We start from the raw sequence: 18,119 nt of genomic DNA on the forward strand, positions 1-18,119 counted from the left end.
ACAGGAAACAAACAGCGCTGGATAAAGTGGATATTTACCTACAGCCGTGACCAAAAGTATTGGCAGTGAAATACATTTTGTGTTTCGCAAAGTTTTCTGCTTCAGTTGTTGTGGTGTTGATACACATTGTTTCTAGATTATTGTACAGAGTGATCAGATGCATTTGAAATAATTGCAAAAAGCTTAATTGGAAAATGTTTTTTACTTTATCACAAAAAAACACATTTCACAGTTAATTTGGCCCTGACACAAAATGACCAACTAACATAATTTCACTAATCATATCAGCAGTACCTGGGAAAGTGTGAATGAGTACTAGTCAGGTGAAATCACTATCATACTGATTGGATTATAAGAGCAGACTGATTGCTATAAAAGGAGGGAAGAAGTGCTTCCAATCATTGTGTTGTTGTTAGCAATGGTTACCTCTAAAGAAAGACGTGCAGCCATCATTGCTTTTCATCAAAATGGCCTCTCATGCAAGGAAATTGCTGCAAAGAATATTGCACCTGAAAGAACCATTTACCCGATCATCAAGAACTTCAAGGAAAGAGGTTCTACTGCAGTGAAGAAGGCTTCAGGACATCCCAGAGTGTCCAGCAAGCGCCAGGACCATCTTCTGCTGAGAAGTCAGCTACGGAATCATGTCACCAGTGCAGAGCTTGCTCAATATTGGCAGCAGGTTGTGGGAGTGCATTTGCACGCACAGTGAGGCAAAGAATTTTGGACAATGGCTTGGTGTCAAGAAGGGCAGCAAAGAAGCCACTTCTCTCCAAGAAAAACATCAAGGACAGACTGAAATTCTGCAGGAAGTACAAGGATTGGGCAGCAGAAGACTGGTGCAAAGTTATTTTCTCTAATGAAGCCCCCTCCCGACTGTTTGGGACATCAGGAAAATCGATAATCCGGAGAAGAAAAGGTGAACGCTACCATTCATGTCCTGTGTCGTGCCAACAGTGAAGCATCCTGAAACCATCCATGTGTGGGGTTGCTTTTCATCCAAGGGAGTGGGCTCTCTCACAATTCTGCCCAAAAACACTGCCATGAATAAAGAATGGTATCAAAACGTTCTTCTCCTGCAAGAGCAACTTCTCCCAACGATCCAGGAGCAATTTGGTGATGATCTGTGCATTTTCCAGCATGATGGAGCACCATGTCACATTTACAGCAACATGTCACATGATAATGAAGTGGCTCGGTGATCATTACATTGAAATGTTGGATCCGTGGCCAGGCAACTCCCCGGATCTTAATCCCATAGAGAACCTGTGGTCAATCCTCAAAAGTCGAGTGGACAAACAGAAGCCCACAAATTGTGATCAACTCCGAGAACTAATAAGGCAAGAATGGATTGCCATCAGTCAGGATTTTGCCCAGAAGCTGATATCCAGCATGCCAGGGCGAATTGCAGAAGTTATGAAGAATGAGGCCCAACACTGTAAATATTGACTCTTTACATATATTTAATGTTTTTGCCAATAAAAGCCTTTAGAAATTATTTTATTATTATATCATTGTTTTCCAGTATACCATAGAAACATGTGAAAAAATAATCTACAAATACTGAAGCAGCAATCTTTGCAAAACACAAAATGTATGTCACTGCCGATACTTTTGGCCATGGCTGTACAATTAACTAAAACAAATGGTTGTCTTTTTGATAGGTAACTTTGATAAACTGTAGTTAGTGCTGTGCCATTTGAATAAGGGGCTGTTCACACCGAATATGTTTTTGCATCTACTCGCTCTGTTTAAAAAAAAAAATACCATGTGAACATTTGCTATATAGATGTCTTTTGACAACTGCATCACCTTTCACTGTTTTTAGCATCTCTCACAGGAGCCCTGTATAGAAGGAATGTCAAGTTAAAAAGAAATGAAACTGTAAAAATACGTCCCGAGATACCTGCGTTCTGTTCTATTCGTTTCGCTGCGTCTTGCTTTTTTGGCACAAAACCTTTTAGCAAACTTGTTTGTTCTGACCGGAAATAATTTAGCCAATAGTTCCATGAATACTACACACCTAAGAAGAAGAAAAAAGTCACCAGAATTGTTTTTGAAATATAGCCTAGATACAAGTTAATACTTTAGTATAGATTTTTGTGTGTACCCCCAGATAAAATTATGTATGCGCCCATACTCTTCTCCATTATTTGATCATTATTTAATGAATTACTGCTGCCATGGTCGAGAGCAAAATGTACACAAACGTCTCTTGAATAAAATTCAGTTTACTGCCTGCTTTACTTAAGCAGTAATAGCACAATGTATATTGGGTCGGAGCATGGAGTTTTCTGAATAAAGTGCAAACTATAATGAGTCTAATTTACATAGAAAGGAGACATTTTTAAGTGGAAAGGAAAGACAATGGCTTAAATTCTGAAGAGGCAGTGCGATATACCATGCTCAAAAATGGTGAAACTGTTTAGAGAATTTGCCACAAAAACTGTATTATTATTAGAATAACTAAGAACTGCTATTCAGTGTAACAAAAATTATGGTGATTCTGCATAAAAACACAGCTGATAACATGTAGCCTAAGCCTATATAAAAGGTGTTTATTGTTTTTCAACTGGTTTTGAGAACTCTTTCAAGTGAGTGCACATCTTAGAGAGCATAACGAATTCTGCATATATATAAGAAAGAACACTTGTACAACGTTATTAGTAGATAAGGCCCTTTGTCTCTGAGGCACCATAGTCATCCCTCACTGCCGCTCTTACCTCTCTCATCCAGATCTTACCATGTCCTCATCTATCTCTGCTCTTGATTGGTCAGGTGGATGGAGAGAGTTCAGGCCAGGCAGAGAGCTTCTCCATGGACCCTCAGCTGGAGCGGCAAGTTGAGACCATCCGTAACCTGGTGGACTCATACATGAGCATTGTCTACAAAAGCATCCGAGACTTGATGCCCAAGACCATTATGCACCTTGTCATCAATAACGTCAGTGCCATGTTTGACGTATCCTCTGCATCTAACACTAACACTCTTTTTTTATATTTGTCCTCTCAATATTCTGTATCCTAACTTTCTATATTCCTCCTGTCCTCCATCTGCAGGTGAAAGAGTTTAACCACTCTGAGTTGCTAGCTCAGCTTTACTCTTCAGGAGATCAGTTCTCTCTGATGGACGAGTCTGCTGAACAGGCCCAGCACAGAGAGGAGGTGCTGCGCACCCACGCGGCCCTGAAGGAGGCGCTAAACATTATCACTGACATTTCCACCACCACCATTTCTACCCCGTTGCCGCCCCCCGTGGATAACTCCTGGCTGCATGGTGGCTCCACGCTGCACCGCAGGTACCTCACCTCTCCACTTAAGCCCTAAGTATACTTCGATTTTTTTAAAGTACGCTAGCATATGCATACAGTCGAATGCTCCACCCTTTCAAAGTATATTTTAAAGTATAGGCTACTCCATTTGGCCATATCTCCTCCTCACCACTTCACACACCACTCTTGACCTGCAGGTCCACTGTTGTTGTTTCCATCTTCATCTACTGTTGTTCACTGTCGTTTACATAGTATTTTTGCACTAATTTGTATACCAATGGCCCAAGTGTGAGTGTTGCCATCTTGTAAATCCACTAGTTAGTGCAAACAATTAGGCTACAGGCACATGTGCAGATTATGCATACAGATGATACACAGTTAGAGAAACCAGGCTGCACATGTACAAGTACATCACATGCTCTGTATGCATACGCTACAGGCTTAGTATATGTTTAGTTTGGTCTTGAATGTGAAGTGTTTCTATGACCACTTCATCTCTTTATCTCATCCAATGAAAATAAAATAAATCTGTTATTTTATGTATTTTTAATTTTAATATTTAAGACAGCATGTTAATATTGGAATTATTGTATTTTAAATAATTATTTTAATCACAAATACCATAACAATTAGAATAAATAAGTATAGTATAAACATTATTTTCATAAATCTGACAGTTTACCTCATAATTGCTGCAGGCTCTAAACTGTTAGTGCGAGTCACATCACGAAAAACAAGTGCAGTGTTGACAAGTTTTACAAAAGTGTGGACTGATGTAGTACAATGCAATAATGCTTAGAATATCAAGGATATGAGCTCAGAATCAGGGGCAGAATCTTAATCTGGTGTTGCAGGAACAAAAGCGGACAAGCGATAACGGCCATAAATCGTTTTTCTTTTTTGGGCGAGGAATATGACTCAAACATGCTTAGCCGATCCACAGAGCTGGAGATATATGATAAAGATCACTGCATGGACTCCAAAACCTTCTCCAATGGTGGAAGATGAATGACAGTCGATATCCTAATCTCTCGCATAGCTGTCCCTTCCACGTCTGTCCCAGCCGAGAGAGTGTTTTCTTTCTTCTCTTACGTCTTATTACGTCTTATTATTCACTTGTGTTTTTTGGGCGAAAGTTTTTTTCTTCTTGATTTTCAAAAAAAATATTGTCTCTCAGCAGATAACAAGCTGGCATTTAAAACACATTTCATTTGAACGTGGTGTGGCCTATGTTTAAAATTCGATGCCCTGTTCAGTTATTTATTTTAAATGCATTGACAGATTTCTTTTTCATATAGGCCTATTCATTTATTATAGTGGAATTTTGAAACACTGACATTCGGCCTATATCGTCTAAGACTAAGGTATGCTACCTTTTGTAATTGCAGTTTTGGTAGGATTGCTCTAATAAAGTTGATATTTTACATATTTAATGTGTCATTTTATTTCTATATTTAGATTTTTTTAAGTGTAGGTTTAAATACTTTACAATTTGATGGTCAAACACAAAAGAGTTATGGAATTAATTTCTGGTAGGCTAAATTTGCAGCTCATTAAATTACATTACATTATTTCTCTCCTATGTAAATGTACTATTCCGTAATTCTTGTTAGGGCTATATTACTAGTGCTCTCTTTTCTTGTTTTGAGCTCCGTTTATACACCAGATTGCTATCACAGATATTCATGTATATCTATGAAGGCTAGCATGTCGATTTTATGAGCAGCTGCGTGATGTTATCCACACGCTGTTTTGGGCATGCTGTGTTCTATTCTTTTTACTTAGTTTATATTAAAATGGATTCATTTTACTCTTTATGTAATGAAAACTAAAGGTGTTGGAAAAACATGCATTTAAGGGTGAAAAACACTCCACAGCAAACAAAGTGGCAGGACAATCTACTATGAGACTTTTTGGCTCGGAGCGATGTTCCCATTGTTTCAAACCTAATCCGTAAGTCTTTGTTTTGATGACTTAGACACTTTTGTGCATACAAACGTTATTATTAAGCGTATTTATTTTTTAAATAGTCTATCTGTTATCCTATTGAGGTGATGTGATTAGAATGGCCTGTAATTAATGAATTTGTCTGATTGGTGTCTTGTGGAAATTACTCCAACCTAATTATACAGGGCTTTATTGACCGATTAGTCGACTAACCTTAAACATAATTTTCTTTGAATCGAATTTGACATTTTCAAGATTATGAACTAATCAGTGCACAGGCCCGTACAATTTATCAAAAAACTGTAAACTTGCTTTAAGTGAGTTTGTTTAGATATTCTTGACAATGACACAAAGCCCAATACCAAAAACTATGTGGTATATTTGTTTATTCTTTAGCGAAAACATTGCCAGTCAAACGTACCCAATCACCATGGTTCTCACGGTCATGGTAAACCAGGGAATGTCAGGGAATTGTGTTTTTATTGGCTACATATTGCTCTGAAGTAGAGCAAAACCTGTTAGAATTGTAAAAAACATCCAAGTAAATAAAAATGATTGAAAAGGTAATAGAAATGTCATAGAACATCTTTCTTTCAGGTCTCCTTCAGGTTACAGTGTTCCTAAGAAGCATCCCGCTCCAGTTGCTCCTCCTCTCCCTATTCGCACAGAAACCTCTGCCAAACCTGTCTCCAATAACACAGACACCACCAACACCACCAGCCGCCCAAAACGAGTCCCTCCCAGTGTCCCCAGGTAAATCAGCCACTCCAGCCATCCACCTTTAAACCAATAACCAGCTGTCTGACCTGTGTTCACTCTAGCTGCTTGTAAGGTGTGCTCAAGGAGATCGTAAATACGATGAAATACAAGTTCAAGTGATTTTTGTCGGAAAGAGAATTTCATATAGAAATAGAGAGAAAGCAATTTCATATTTCTTTCTCTCTATTTCACGACTGGCAAAGGCAGGAAGCTTTTTTAACACCAATACAACAAAATAAAGAGGTTAAACCGTGCATTAATTGTGTAATTAATGATTTAACTACCTATTTTATCATTTCCCATCACTGCATGTAAATGATAAAATAGGTAGTTAAATCATTTTGTTGCACACTCCTGTTGCCTCATAAACCAGCAAAATGCAAAACGAGTCTTATTTTCTGGCCACCTTTATTGTTATTCTTTATTAACAGTACAAACAATGTATACAAACTAAACTGCACAGTGAAAATCCAGAAGATAAACAGAATTATTACCAATAACAATTTGATTATGCCTTGTTTTTTGCTTATGACATATCCCCAACTCGGAAAATCAGGCTCCAACAAAGTCCTACTCATAATTACGACTCTGTGGTGCCATTTATGTGTGCTTAACTTGTAAATACTATAATTCTGACATGACTTGAACGCACCTTTAGACCGGCAGCTCCCAATCTAGTGGTCGCCAGAGCTTCGCTGATTTAAAAGGTTGTATTAAACATGCTTACTAACAATAAAGAGAATTTTAAAATACCTCTAAATGGCATTCACAGAATTAAAGGTGAAAAAATACTTTTATAAAGTTTAATTCAGTAAAGAATTCACTGCAAAAAAAATCCTATTGTTATCAAGTGTTTTTGTCTTGTTTTCCATTTAAAATTGCCTAAAAGTCCTTAAAACAAGATACATTTACTTGAGAAGCAACATAGATATTCAATTAGATATTTAGACTTGCTTTAAGACAATGTATCTTAAATATACAGTAAGTGTATTTGGGTGGCCTGGGTATCTCTGCAAGTAAAGACACTGACTAACACACCTGGAGTCGCAAGTTCGAATCCAGGGTGTGCTGAGTGACTCCAGTCAGGCTTCCTAAGCAACCAATTGGCCCAGTTGCTAGGGTGGGTAGAGTCACGTTGGGTAACCTCCTTGTGGTCCCTATAATGTGGTTCTCACTCTCGGTGGGGCAGGTGGTGAGTTGTGTGTGGATGCCGTGGAGAATAGCATGAGCCTCCACGCGCGCTATGTCTCCGCAGTAACGCGCTCAACAAGCCACGTGATAAGATGTGCGGATTGACGGTCTTAGACATGGAGGCAAATGAGATTCAAATGTTTTCTTCAGCAGGATAGTTCCTAAAGTAAATGCACATTGTTTTAAAGGAGTTTTAGATATTTATATTGAAAAACAAGCCAAAACTAAAAACAAATCAAAAACATATTTTGCTGCAGTGTATAATGGGGCGAAGACTACCCTCTCTCACCTTTTTGTTCGCTTTAATCCATCTTTAACTAACAAAAAACAAACTCTCTCTTATTATTAAAACTGCATACTGCCAATTACCTTCACAATAAGAAATGCATAACATTGTAATCTAGCTGCAGCAAGTGGCTGCTCAAGTGATGAGCGTCCCGCAAGAGAGTGTGCCTCAGCTGGGTGAAGTTTTAATCTCTCCACCTTAGATCGGGACATTTGCGCAACTCATAGAAGAGGCACTGACCGCACAGAGAAATGACAGTTTCAGAGTTTGCAGTCATTTACATAACCTGCTACTGTATTATTTGAACTTTAATAAAGCTATAACGCATTAAATATAACTGCATTTAAGATGTAACGCCGGGGTGTTTCCTTTAAAGACGCTCAACATGCAAGTTTAGTTTAAACGGAGCGGCAGCTCCAGCGCCACTTATTCCACAACGAGAGTGCTTCTGTATTTACTTATTTGTTATTTTTTTATAATTCCCTCATACTTTGCGAACTACATCACCTGAAGCTGTTTGGAATGTTTAGAGTGCATCTGGACTGTGATCTGTATTTTTTCCTCTCCTCGATCAGTCACGAGCTGCAGTGCTGCTCTCACGCGTTATCATTAGTTTTATTTGATCTCATGTTACGTTAAATTACATCAAACGACTATTCGACAACAAAAAATGTTGTCGACAATTCTGACTAATCGTTTCACCCCAATAAGCAGACCAATGAAATACTCATTCATAGCCTGCACTCGAATGCTATTGGCTCATGCTTTAGTCAGTCTTTACAGGTATGAAAAGCCACCAAAGCAGTCTTGCACTTCAAACACCTCAAGGGAGAGACATCAGTGAACAAGAATAGTCAGTGTATGGAGGTGAACGAGTGCAATCTCTTCCCTAAAAGATTTGTTCAAAAAGACTGAAAATATATAGTCTGCTGGTGCTGCACGCTTTACAGGAAATGTGAGCTCTCTTCTGTCATCTGCGTGATGCTCATAAAATGTGGTGTTTTAATCATTCTGTGTTTTGAGTTTATAAGCAGATTCACACATTCACCTGTGTGCTGAAGCATGCTGCACATGCAGACTGTATTTATTTAATTAAATCAAGGTTTAATAATCAAGGTTTAATAATAATACAAGGTCATATCACTATTTTAATTAGATTCATTGTCCATTTCAGTGTAGCTGTCTTTCAGTCAGACAGCAAACGGGGACTGAATTGAGTCTGTGCACAATAGTATCAGTACTGCAAAAACACTGCTATCGTTACATCTTTTTACTTGTACCAAAGTACTTGTACTTTTGACTTAACAGTAGCATGCTACAGTGTTGTCATGACCTCATGCCATTTCCTTTTTAATTAAGAAAGAGGCACCGAGTTATCATCTTGGAAATTAAAATGACAATTATTTTTTTTTCTTCCCCATTTTGTATTTTAATCCCATTTTGTATAAATATGTCTAACATTTGGCAATCCAGTAAAAAAGGAGGATACAATTAGGAATAGATGTTAAAATTGTGGCTGTAAAAATTCTGGTTAATTTGTCACACAAGAAATTGAAGGTCAAGTCGAGCGCTCTACATTGTCTGAAACAGTTTTCCACATAATAAGCTTGTTTTTATTCTGCTTATTTTGTCAAATGTACTTGATCATCCAGGTGTGCATGCATGCATGCAGAAATATTATGCATTCAATTAATTCTGTATTATGCAATTAATTCTATATTATGCAATTAATTCTGTATTATTAAGTAGCATGTTATTATGTTATTCCAAACATAGCCATTGTCTTGGTCCATTTCATCAAGGTTAAATTCTGCACCACTAATACATGACAAGAATCATCAAACCAAGATTTATCTTCTTCATGAAAGGGGATTTCACAAATGTGTTCTCTCCATAAACAACACTGAATGCTGAATACACTTAAAATGAACCCAGTGCCCTGTAACTAGACACCACTTTAAAACAATTTTCCATGGCTCCAAGCTTAAAAGATTTGGTGAACCTTTGCTTTCCACTTTTCCATCTTTCCATGTTTCATGAATCCATTTTGTTTAACGTTTTTCTGCTCTCATTCTGTTCCTGCTGGCGCTTTAGCTTGAGTCTGTGTTTGTAGCCTGCTTAGAATTGATTATCTTTCTATTTTCAGCATTTAATCTTTTTTTCATGCGCCAAATTTTCCTCTTTTGTAATTTTTAACGCGATACAACTACGTGCATTTGAATGTGCAAACCCACCTTTATACTTTAATCACGATTAAAATACATGCTATTACTGCACACATTTTTTACATGGATCATTGCATTGATCTCAAACCACGGGTAATTAGGAACCACCACAACAACACAACAATTACATGAGGGATTCAAACCCCTGCTAATCAAAAACCACCACCACAACAACAATAAACTACTGCGGTAAGTCATGGCATCACCTCACGTTATCACTACTTGCACCACAAGTCACATGTTTACTATAGCTTATTCCATTAGCAGTGAGGAATTTACATATACAAATTTTAAAGAATTAGTCAAGCTGACGAAGAAGATAAATCAGTAAGAGACACTCATCGGACACTAGTGGAGGTCAGTGAGAAAGAGAAGCCGGTAGATACTGTTTCAGATGCAGGTACTACAGTGAGCATCACACACACTTTGGTTCCAGCAGTAGGGCTTCCGCAGCAGGGCGTTTGGGTGACGTCTCCGCAGCATACTCGTAGGGCAAAGCAACACCACTCTCCCGTTCCTGTTAGGATATCCAATCAATTCTCCCCACTCAGTAATGCACCCACTGAGAATCATGTTGAAATTGCCTTTGTTATTGATGACTCTATTGTAATGAACATGGCAATAGAGAATCCATCCACTATTGTTAAATGCATGTCAGGTGCCAGAGCATCTGACATCAGATTTACAAGTGCTGGTTAATGCTAAACATAGATTTTGTAAGATTCTTATTCATGTCGGCACTAACAATGTCCAGCTTTTCCAGTTGGAGATCACTAAAGATAATGTTAAAGAGGTGTGTGAACTTGCAAAAAATTATGTAAGACACTATAATATGCTCTAGCCCCCTAGCTGCTTCTTTTGGTGATGAGGCTTAAAGTAGATTAGTGCCACTGAATGGCTGGATGTCTGAGTGGTGTCTGGAAAATAGCATTTAGGATTTATAGACAATTGGAAGAGTTTTTGGGGTAGACCTGACCTACTATAGAGAGACGGACTCCATCCCTCCAGGTAAGGTGCCGCTCTCCTCTCTAATAACTTGGCTCATATACTTAATAGTGATACTGTTTGACTAACTGGGGCCCAGGTCAGGAAGCAGACAAACTGGATAATCCTAACGTCTGCTAGCTGCCTTGAGACGTCACACAGGCCACATAAACTACAACACATAGAGAATGTATCACCTACACTCACCTAAAGGATTATTAGGAACACCTGTTCAATTTCTCATTAATGCAATTATCTAATCAACCAATCACATGGCAGTTGCTTCAATGCATTTGGGGTGTGGTCCTGGTCAAGACAATCTCCTGAACTCCAAACTGAATGTCAGAATGGAAAAGAAAGGGGATTTAAGCAATTTTGAGCGTGGCATGGTTGTTGGTGCCAGACGGGTATTTCACAATCTGCTCACTTACTGGGATTTTCACGCACAACCATTTCTAGGGTTTACAAAGAATGGTGTGAAAAGGGAAAAACATCCAGTATGCGGCAGTCCTGTGGGCGAAAATGCCTTGTTGATGCTAGAGGTCAGAGGAGAATGGGCCGACTGATTCAAGCTGATAGAAGAGCAACTTTGCCTGAAATAACCACTCGTTACAACCGAGGTATGCAGCAAAGCATTTGTGAAGCCACATCACGCACAACCTTGAGCGGATGGGCTACAACAGCACAAGACCCCACCGGGTACCACTCATCTCCACTACAAATAGGAAAAAGAGGCTACAATTTGCAAGAGCTCACCAAAATTGGACAGTTGAAGACTGGAAAAATGTTGCCTGGTCTGATGAGTCTCGATTTCTGTTGAGACATTCAGATGGTAGAGTCAGAATTTGGCGTAAACAGAATGAGAACATGGATCCATCATGCCTTGTTACCACTGTGCAGGCTGGTGGTGGTGGTGTAATGGTGTGGGGGATGTTTTCTTGGCACACTTTAGGCCCCTTAGTGCCAATTGGGCATCGTTTAAATGCCACGGCCTACCTGAGCAATGTTTCTGACCATGTCCATCCCTTTATGGCCACCATGTACCCATCCTCTGATGGCTACTTTCAGCAGGATAATGCACCATGTCACAAAGCTCGAATCATTTCAAATTGGTTTCTTGAACATGACAATGAGTTCACTGTACTAAAATGGCCCCCACAGTCACCAGATCTCAACCCAATAGAGCATCTTTGGGATGTGGTGGAACGGGAGCTTCGTGCCCTGGATGTGCATCCCACAAATCTCCATCAACTGCAAGATGCTATCCTATCAATATGGGCCAACATTTCTAAAGAATGCTTTCAGCACCTTGTTGAATCAATGCCACATAGAATTAAGGCAGTTCTGAAGGCGAAAGGGGGTCAAACACAGTATTAGTATGGTGTTCCTAATAATCCTTTAGGTGAGTGTATATATCATATAGAGACTGTGTCTGTTCCCCAAACTACTAAACACAAAACCCTCATTAAGTAATTTAGAAAAAAATGTATTGATGTCAATCTTGTACATAATAATAATAATAATAAAAAAAAGTAAAATAAACATCATATGGCTACTAAACATTTGATCACTTTCATACAAATCACTAATTGTAAATTAAATTATTACAGATCATAGTTTTAATTCACTCTGTTTGATTTAAACCTGGATAAAATAGATGAATATATTAGTTTAAATAAGTCTACTCCTTCAGGTTATTGTTATAAACATGAGCCTCATCTGAAAGGTCGAGTAGCAGGTGTTGCTACAATTTACAGTGATATTTTTAGTGTTACTCAAAGGTCTGGATATAAGTTTAATTCTTTTGAACTAATTATGCTTAATGTGACATCATCAGATATAAATAAAAAGATCTTTGTTGTATTTTGTTCTTGCAACAGTATATAGACCATCAGGGCCATATTCTGAATTCCTTCAAGAATTTGCTGAATACTGTCAGATCTAGTAGTTGCTGTGGATATAGCTTTAATCATCGTGACTTTAACATCCACATAAATAACGAAAATTATAAACTGGGATTAACATTTATCGATATTTTCGACTAAATTGGGGTTAGAAAAAATGTGACAGGTCCAGCCCATTGCCCAAATCAGGGACGATTCTAGGGTCAGAGCTTTAGGGGTGCTGAGCACCCAATGAGCCCCACTGCCACCACCCACCCTCTTTTCACACAAAAACAAAAAATATGCCTATTGAAAAATAACTCTATCATTTTAACATTGTTTCAACTAACTCCAAAATCCAGATTTTTTTCTTTTTTTTGAGACCTTTTCAGAGCACCAGCTTAATTGTGAGAGTTCACACAGACAGCCCCCTGTAACAAACACAAAACCTTCTTCAGTCAGCTGGTTTTCCTGACTGTTAACTCCATGTGCCTCCTTTTGTATCAACAGTCATCAGATTGGTTAGATTAGATTCAACTTTATTGTCCTCTATATAAGTAACAGGTACTTGGACAACAAAATGTAATTCCCTCTCATCCCTTATGGACTCTCCCTGTTGTTTTCCTCCTCCTTTATTATGAAAAAATGTGGTGTAAAATAATGTTACAAAAAGTAAATGTAATATAGGCTACTTAATGCCAATAAGTTAGTATAGGAGTATGAGTAGTTACTGTTTTGCTTGCCACTATTCACTATATGTCAATTTATTGTTGTTGTTTCCTCACCTGGTTCTTCCTGCATGCTCTCCCTTTCCATTTCTCCTTCTCCATTTCCCTCTCTTTCCCTTGGCACTGACAATCATACACAAATATATTGTAGGCAGGAGAGTTGAGGTCAGTTTGTCATGTCACAAAAATGTTATGGAGACCATTTACAGATTCTAAGGATATGATCAAAAGGCACACAGAGGCGTGCCATTTGAAATGTCTTTATTATTATTATTATTGGGCTTAGAAACTTTTTTAAATCACAAATTCCTTTCACAAGAGAAGCTGTATTCTCCATTGTGGGTTTTAAATAAATAAAATAAATAAAAGCAGGGGACAATTACCTAGAAAATTAATTTGATACAACAACAGATAGCTGGTTTGCATTATCTGTTACTTTAGCTTAACACTTTTCAGAAGAACAAAAAAAAAAAACTAAAAAACAAGACAGAGGTCATTATGGACTGTCCCTAGCCTCTCACCTGAATCTGTCTTTTTTCTTTTAAAGAACTGTCGTATGTCCATTGCTCACTGGCAGGACACACACGCACACACACACACACACACACACACACACACACACACACCACACACACACACAGAGAGAGTAATGCTAGTTCAGGAGTTAAGCCTGGTTCAGGTTAAATCCTCTGTGTGTGAGGAATGAATAAATAGAGCAAAAGAAAAACATTAAACTTGCATTTATTGTCTAGTTTGATAGTCAGCCACAACTAGTAAGTAAGTAAGTAAGTAAGTAAAATTTATTTGTATAGCACTTTTCTCAGATGAAGATCACAAAGTGCTTCACAACAAAAGAAAGCATAAGCAGCTCTCATAAGTACATCTCAATCACAAAACAAAATAAAATAAAATATAAGTAAAATAAGCAACACTCAAACACATACACAATAGACCGGCGTCAGCCATCCTCCAAACTAATCAAAAGCCTCTTTAAAAAGCAAAGTTTTTAGCTGACTTTTAAATTTTTCCACACAATCCAAGCAGCGTATTGAAGGAGGCAAAGCGTTCCACAACCTGGGTGCAACAACTTGGAATGAACGGTCCCCCCTACAACTGAAAAATAACAGATATAAATCTAGGAATGAATAACAATTCATTTAAAAAGCCACAGTGAGTGTTTTCACACATACTGGTGGTATACAGTGATATGTTTGTTTTCACTTTGGTCCAAACGCCAGGGCTTCATTTTTCCATGACGACTGACCAGAAAAGACGCACGTGATGTCATGTTTACATGACTCCCGATTGTTAAAATGGGTATCAAATTAACGATAAACTTTAACAACAGAGACACACGTACGCACTACACAGTTACGCAGTTTATTTGTCACGCTGCTGTTTTTGTTTCACGCTCTAGCAGTTAATAAACAGAAATGCATGCATCTTGCGGAAGAACATTGTAACCGGCGCTACTTCTCTCCGTTTATGACTATGGACGAGTCACCCAGGTCCTGTGCTACTCCACAGCGGCGGCGACCCGCTGGACTAAAATAGTCCGAAAATAAACACTTATTATAGGTGTACCATGGTGATTCAGGATACTGACTCCAGTACTCACCGATATGGTTTCGGAATCGGAACAACTCTAGGTAAAAGGAAAGAAGTGTGAGACACAGCTTTGGAGCAACTTAGTTGATTCACAACACTACATAACGGGTTCTCACTCTGCGTGTGTTTCGTGCTGGATGACGGTCGTACTGAGCGGTGCAGGTACAGAGGAGAAATAGAAGAAGAGAAGAGGATGACACCATTTGCTAAGCGGGGGTGTTTTCATTTTCATCCGTAACACATACATTTTAAACCACAAACTACAGAGTATGTTTTGGACATTATTTAACCTTGTCAAAGACGAACAAAATTTTTAGAATAACATTTTTAATTCAAATTTTAAGGGTGCTGAACTCCTTTTTACGGGTGCTGAAGCACCCCTAAATAGGGGCTAGCCTCGCCCTTGGCCCAAATCATACACTAGATCTAATTTTGTCATACGGAATTGATGTTAATAATATAGAAATTCTGCCGCAGAGCAATGATATCTCAGATTATTACCTCATTTCTTGTATGCTGCGCTTAGCAAAGGTTACTCAATCTACACAAATTTATCGTTCATGTAGAAATATTTTTTCAAGAACTAAAGATAGCTTCACTAATAATCTTCCAGATTTCTCTCAAATACTCAGTATGCCAAAAAGTTCAGAAGAACTTGATGTTGTCACAGAAAATATGGATACAGTCTTCTCTAGCACTCTTCATAGTGTCGCCTCCCTTCTATTTAAGAAAGTTAAAGAGAAAAATCCCACATCATGGTACTCACGTTCTCAAGAGAGCAGCTCGCAAAATGGAGCGTAAGTGGAAGAGTACAAAATTAGAGGTATTTTGCTGTGCATGAAAGGATAATGTCTGTAGTTACAGACCGGCTCTAAAAACATCCAGGTCTGCATATTTGAGCAAACTCATAGAAAATAACCACAACGATCCTAGGTGTTTATTCAGTAATGTGGCTAAATTGGTTAGGAATAAATATTTGATTGAACCAGACATTTCATCATAGCATAGTAGACTTTATGTATTTATTTACTGATAAAATCGAAATCATCAGAAACAAAATTGGAATTACACATCTGTCTGCCATAGCACCCCAGAAGGCTCAAATTATTCCCTACGAGCAACTTCAGTCCTTCGCTGTTATACGTCAGGAAGAGCTAACAAAAATTATCAAAACATAAAAATCAACAACATCAATTTTACACCCAATATCAACTAGACTCCTAAATGAGGTGTTTCCTGTAATCCCAGAACCTCTTCCTAAGCTATTAGTATTAACTCTGCATTATCCTTAGGGCATGTCCCAAGAAACTTTAAACTGGCAGTTATCAAACCGCTTATCAAGAAACCACAGCTTGATCCAAGAGAATTGGCTAATTACAGAATTTCAAATCATCCGTTTATGTCGAAAATACTAGAAAAGGTAGTGTCCTCTCGACTATGATAATTTTTACAGATAAATGGTATGTATTTATAATTTCAGTCAGGATTTAGGCCCCATCATAGTACAGAGACTATACTTATCAGAGTCACAAATGATGACTCCAGTCAGGCTTCCTAAGCAACTAATTGGTCCGGTTGCTAGGGTGGGTAGAGTCACGTTGGGTTAACCTCCTTGTGGTCGCTATAATGTGGTTCTCGCTCTCGATGGGGCGCGTGGTGAGTTGTACATGGATGCTGAGAGAATAGCGTGAGCCTCCACAGGCACTAGGTCTCTGCGATAACACGATCAACAAGCCATGTGATAAGATGCGTGGATTGACGGTCTCAGACGTGAAGGCAATAGAGATTTGTCCTGGATTGAGGTGAGTCACTACACCACCATGAGGACCTAGAGTGCATTGGGAATTGGGCATGCCACAATTGGGGAGAAAATAAATAAAATAAAATAAAAAGAATTACAAATTATTGCTTGTATTATATGATTGCGTCTGCATTTCTCTTCTAGTGCCCTTAGATCTTAGTGCTGCATTTGACACCATAGATCATGACATTCTCTTGGATAGGCTTGTGAAATATGTTGGCATTTGTGGAGAGGCATTAGCATGGTTTAGGTCCTATTTCTGACCAAGTATGGAGTGCCACAGGGATCAGTTTTAGGGCCTCTGCTTTTCTCTAATTATATATACTTACCCTGGGAGACATTATCAGGAACCATGGAATTAGCTTTCACTGTTATGCAGATAATACTCAACTTTATATTTCTTCAAAACAACGAAATTTCAAAATTTTCCAAATTAACATATAAATGATATCAAAGAGTGGATGGCTAGAAATGTCCTTCTACTGAATTCAGATAAAACAGAGGTACTAATTATTGGAATAAAAATCTAAAAAATAAGACACTAAAATATAATCTTACTCATGATGGGTGTACTGTAACATCAAAGTAGAGACAACTCTCTCTTAAAAAATGAACATAGAAAAGGATTTAACCACTAACAAAAGCCTTCATCGGCCAAAATCAAAGGACAATGAATCTATGTGTATTTCCTCAGTTAATTTGGGATGACTTCAAGGACTTTAACACTAAATTTGTATTAACTATTGACCCACAGCACTTTCTTAATTTACTCATTTTAACCACTAATAGTTCTAAACAGAAATAACTAATATTGGCATTATATTCATTCATTTTCTGTTATAGCGTAATTTCATGTTGTGGCAGGGTGGAGGGCGGGGCCGGGTCGTGATCATACACACTCGGTCCCATATTAGGCTAATCAAGCCTCTGAGGTTTAAAGGCCGACTGCAGAGTATCGTGCGGGAGAGAGAGATCGTTAGCGGACATGTCCGTCATGTGTGTGTTTGTGTCTTGTTTTAAGTTGCTCATTAAAACTAACATTTATATTATCAAACCGGTTCTCGCCTCCTCCTTTCCATTGATCCCTTTACACATGTACTGCTGCTTTGAAACAACGTCTGTTGTGAAAAGAGCTATACAAATAAATTTGACTTGACTTGACTTAACTCATGCCGCCTTCAAGTCCTTCAGGGAATTTCCTTCTTAGTTTGTAATTGCAATGTGGCATGAGTGATTATGTGATAATTTTGGTTGGAATAAAATAGAGGTGTTGGGCAATTTCATATTTCTTTGGCTGCATCCGAAAGCGGAAAAATGCTGCATTTGGACGCTGTAGGTGTAGGCTATACGAAGGTAGGAGTGCATCAAAGCACTTCCGAATCCAATATTAGTTTCACATTCTGACTAATGAGATGCCTTCATCTGGTCAGTTTATT

At 38.3% G+C, this 18,119-nt stretch overlaps 1 protein-coding gene across 2 annotated transcripts in view; it reads left to right on the forward strand.

Annotated features, from left to right (window-relative positions):
• Positions 1 to 18,119, forward strand: part of LOC127624041 (dynamin-3-like) — a 69,385-nt gene that overhangs the window by 46,302 nt on the left and 4,964 nt on the right. For both annotated transcript variants that reach the window (XM_052098652.1, XM_052098653.1), the window contains 3 exons: positions 2,779 to 2,943; positions 3,060 to 3,298; positions 5,816 to 5,971. In XM_052098652.1, the coding sequence (XP_051954612.1) occupies positions 2,779 to 2,943; positions 3,060 to 3,298; positions 5,816 to 5,971 (560 nt within the window). The remainder of the gene's footprint in view (positions 1 to 2,778; positions 2,944 to 3,059; positions 3,299 to 5,815; positions 5,972 to 18,119) is intronic.

This window comes from Xyrauchen texanus, chromosome 30 (genome assembly GCF_025860055.1).
Source record: "Xyrauchen texanus isolate HMW12.3.18 chromosome 30, RBS_HiC_50CHRs, whole genome shotgun sequence".
Taxonomy (NCBI): domain Eukaryota; kingdom Metazoa; phylum Chordata; class Actinopteri; order Cypriniformes; family Catostomidae; genus Xyrauchen; species Xyrauchen texanus.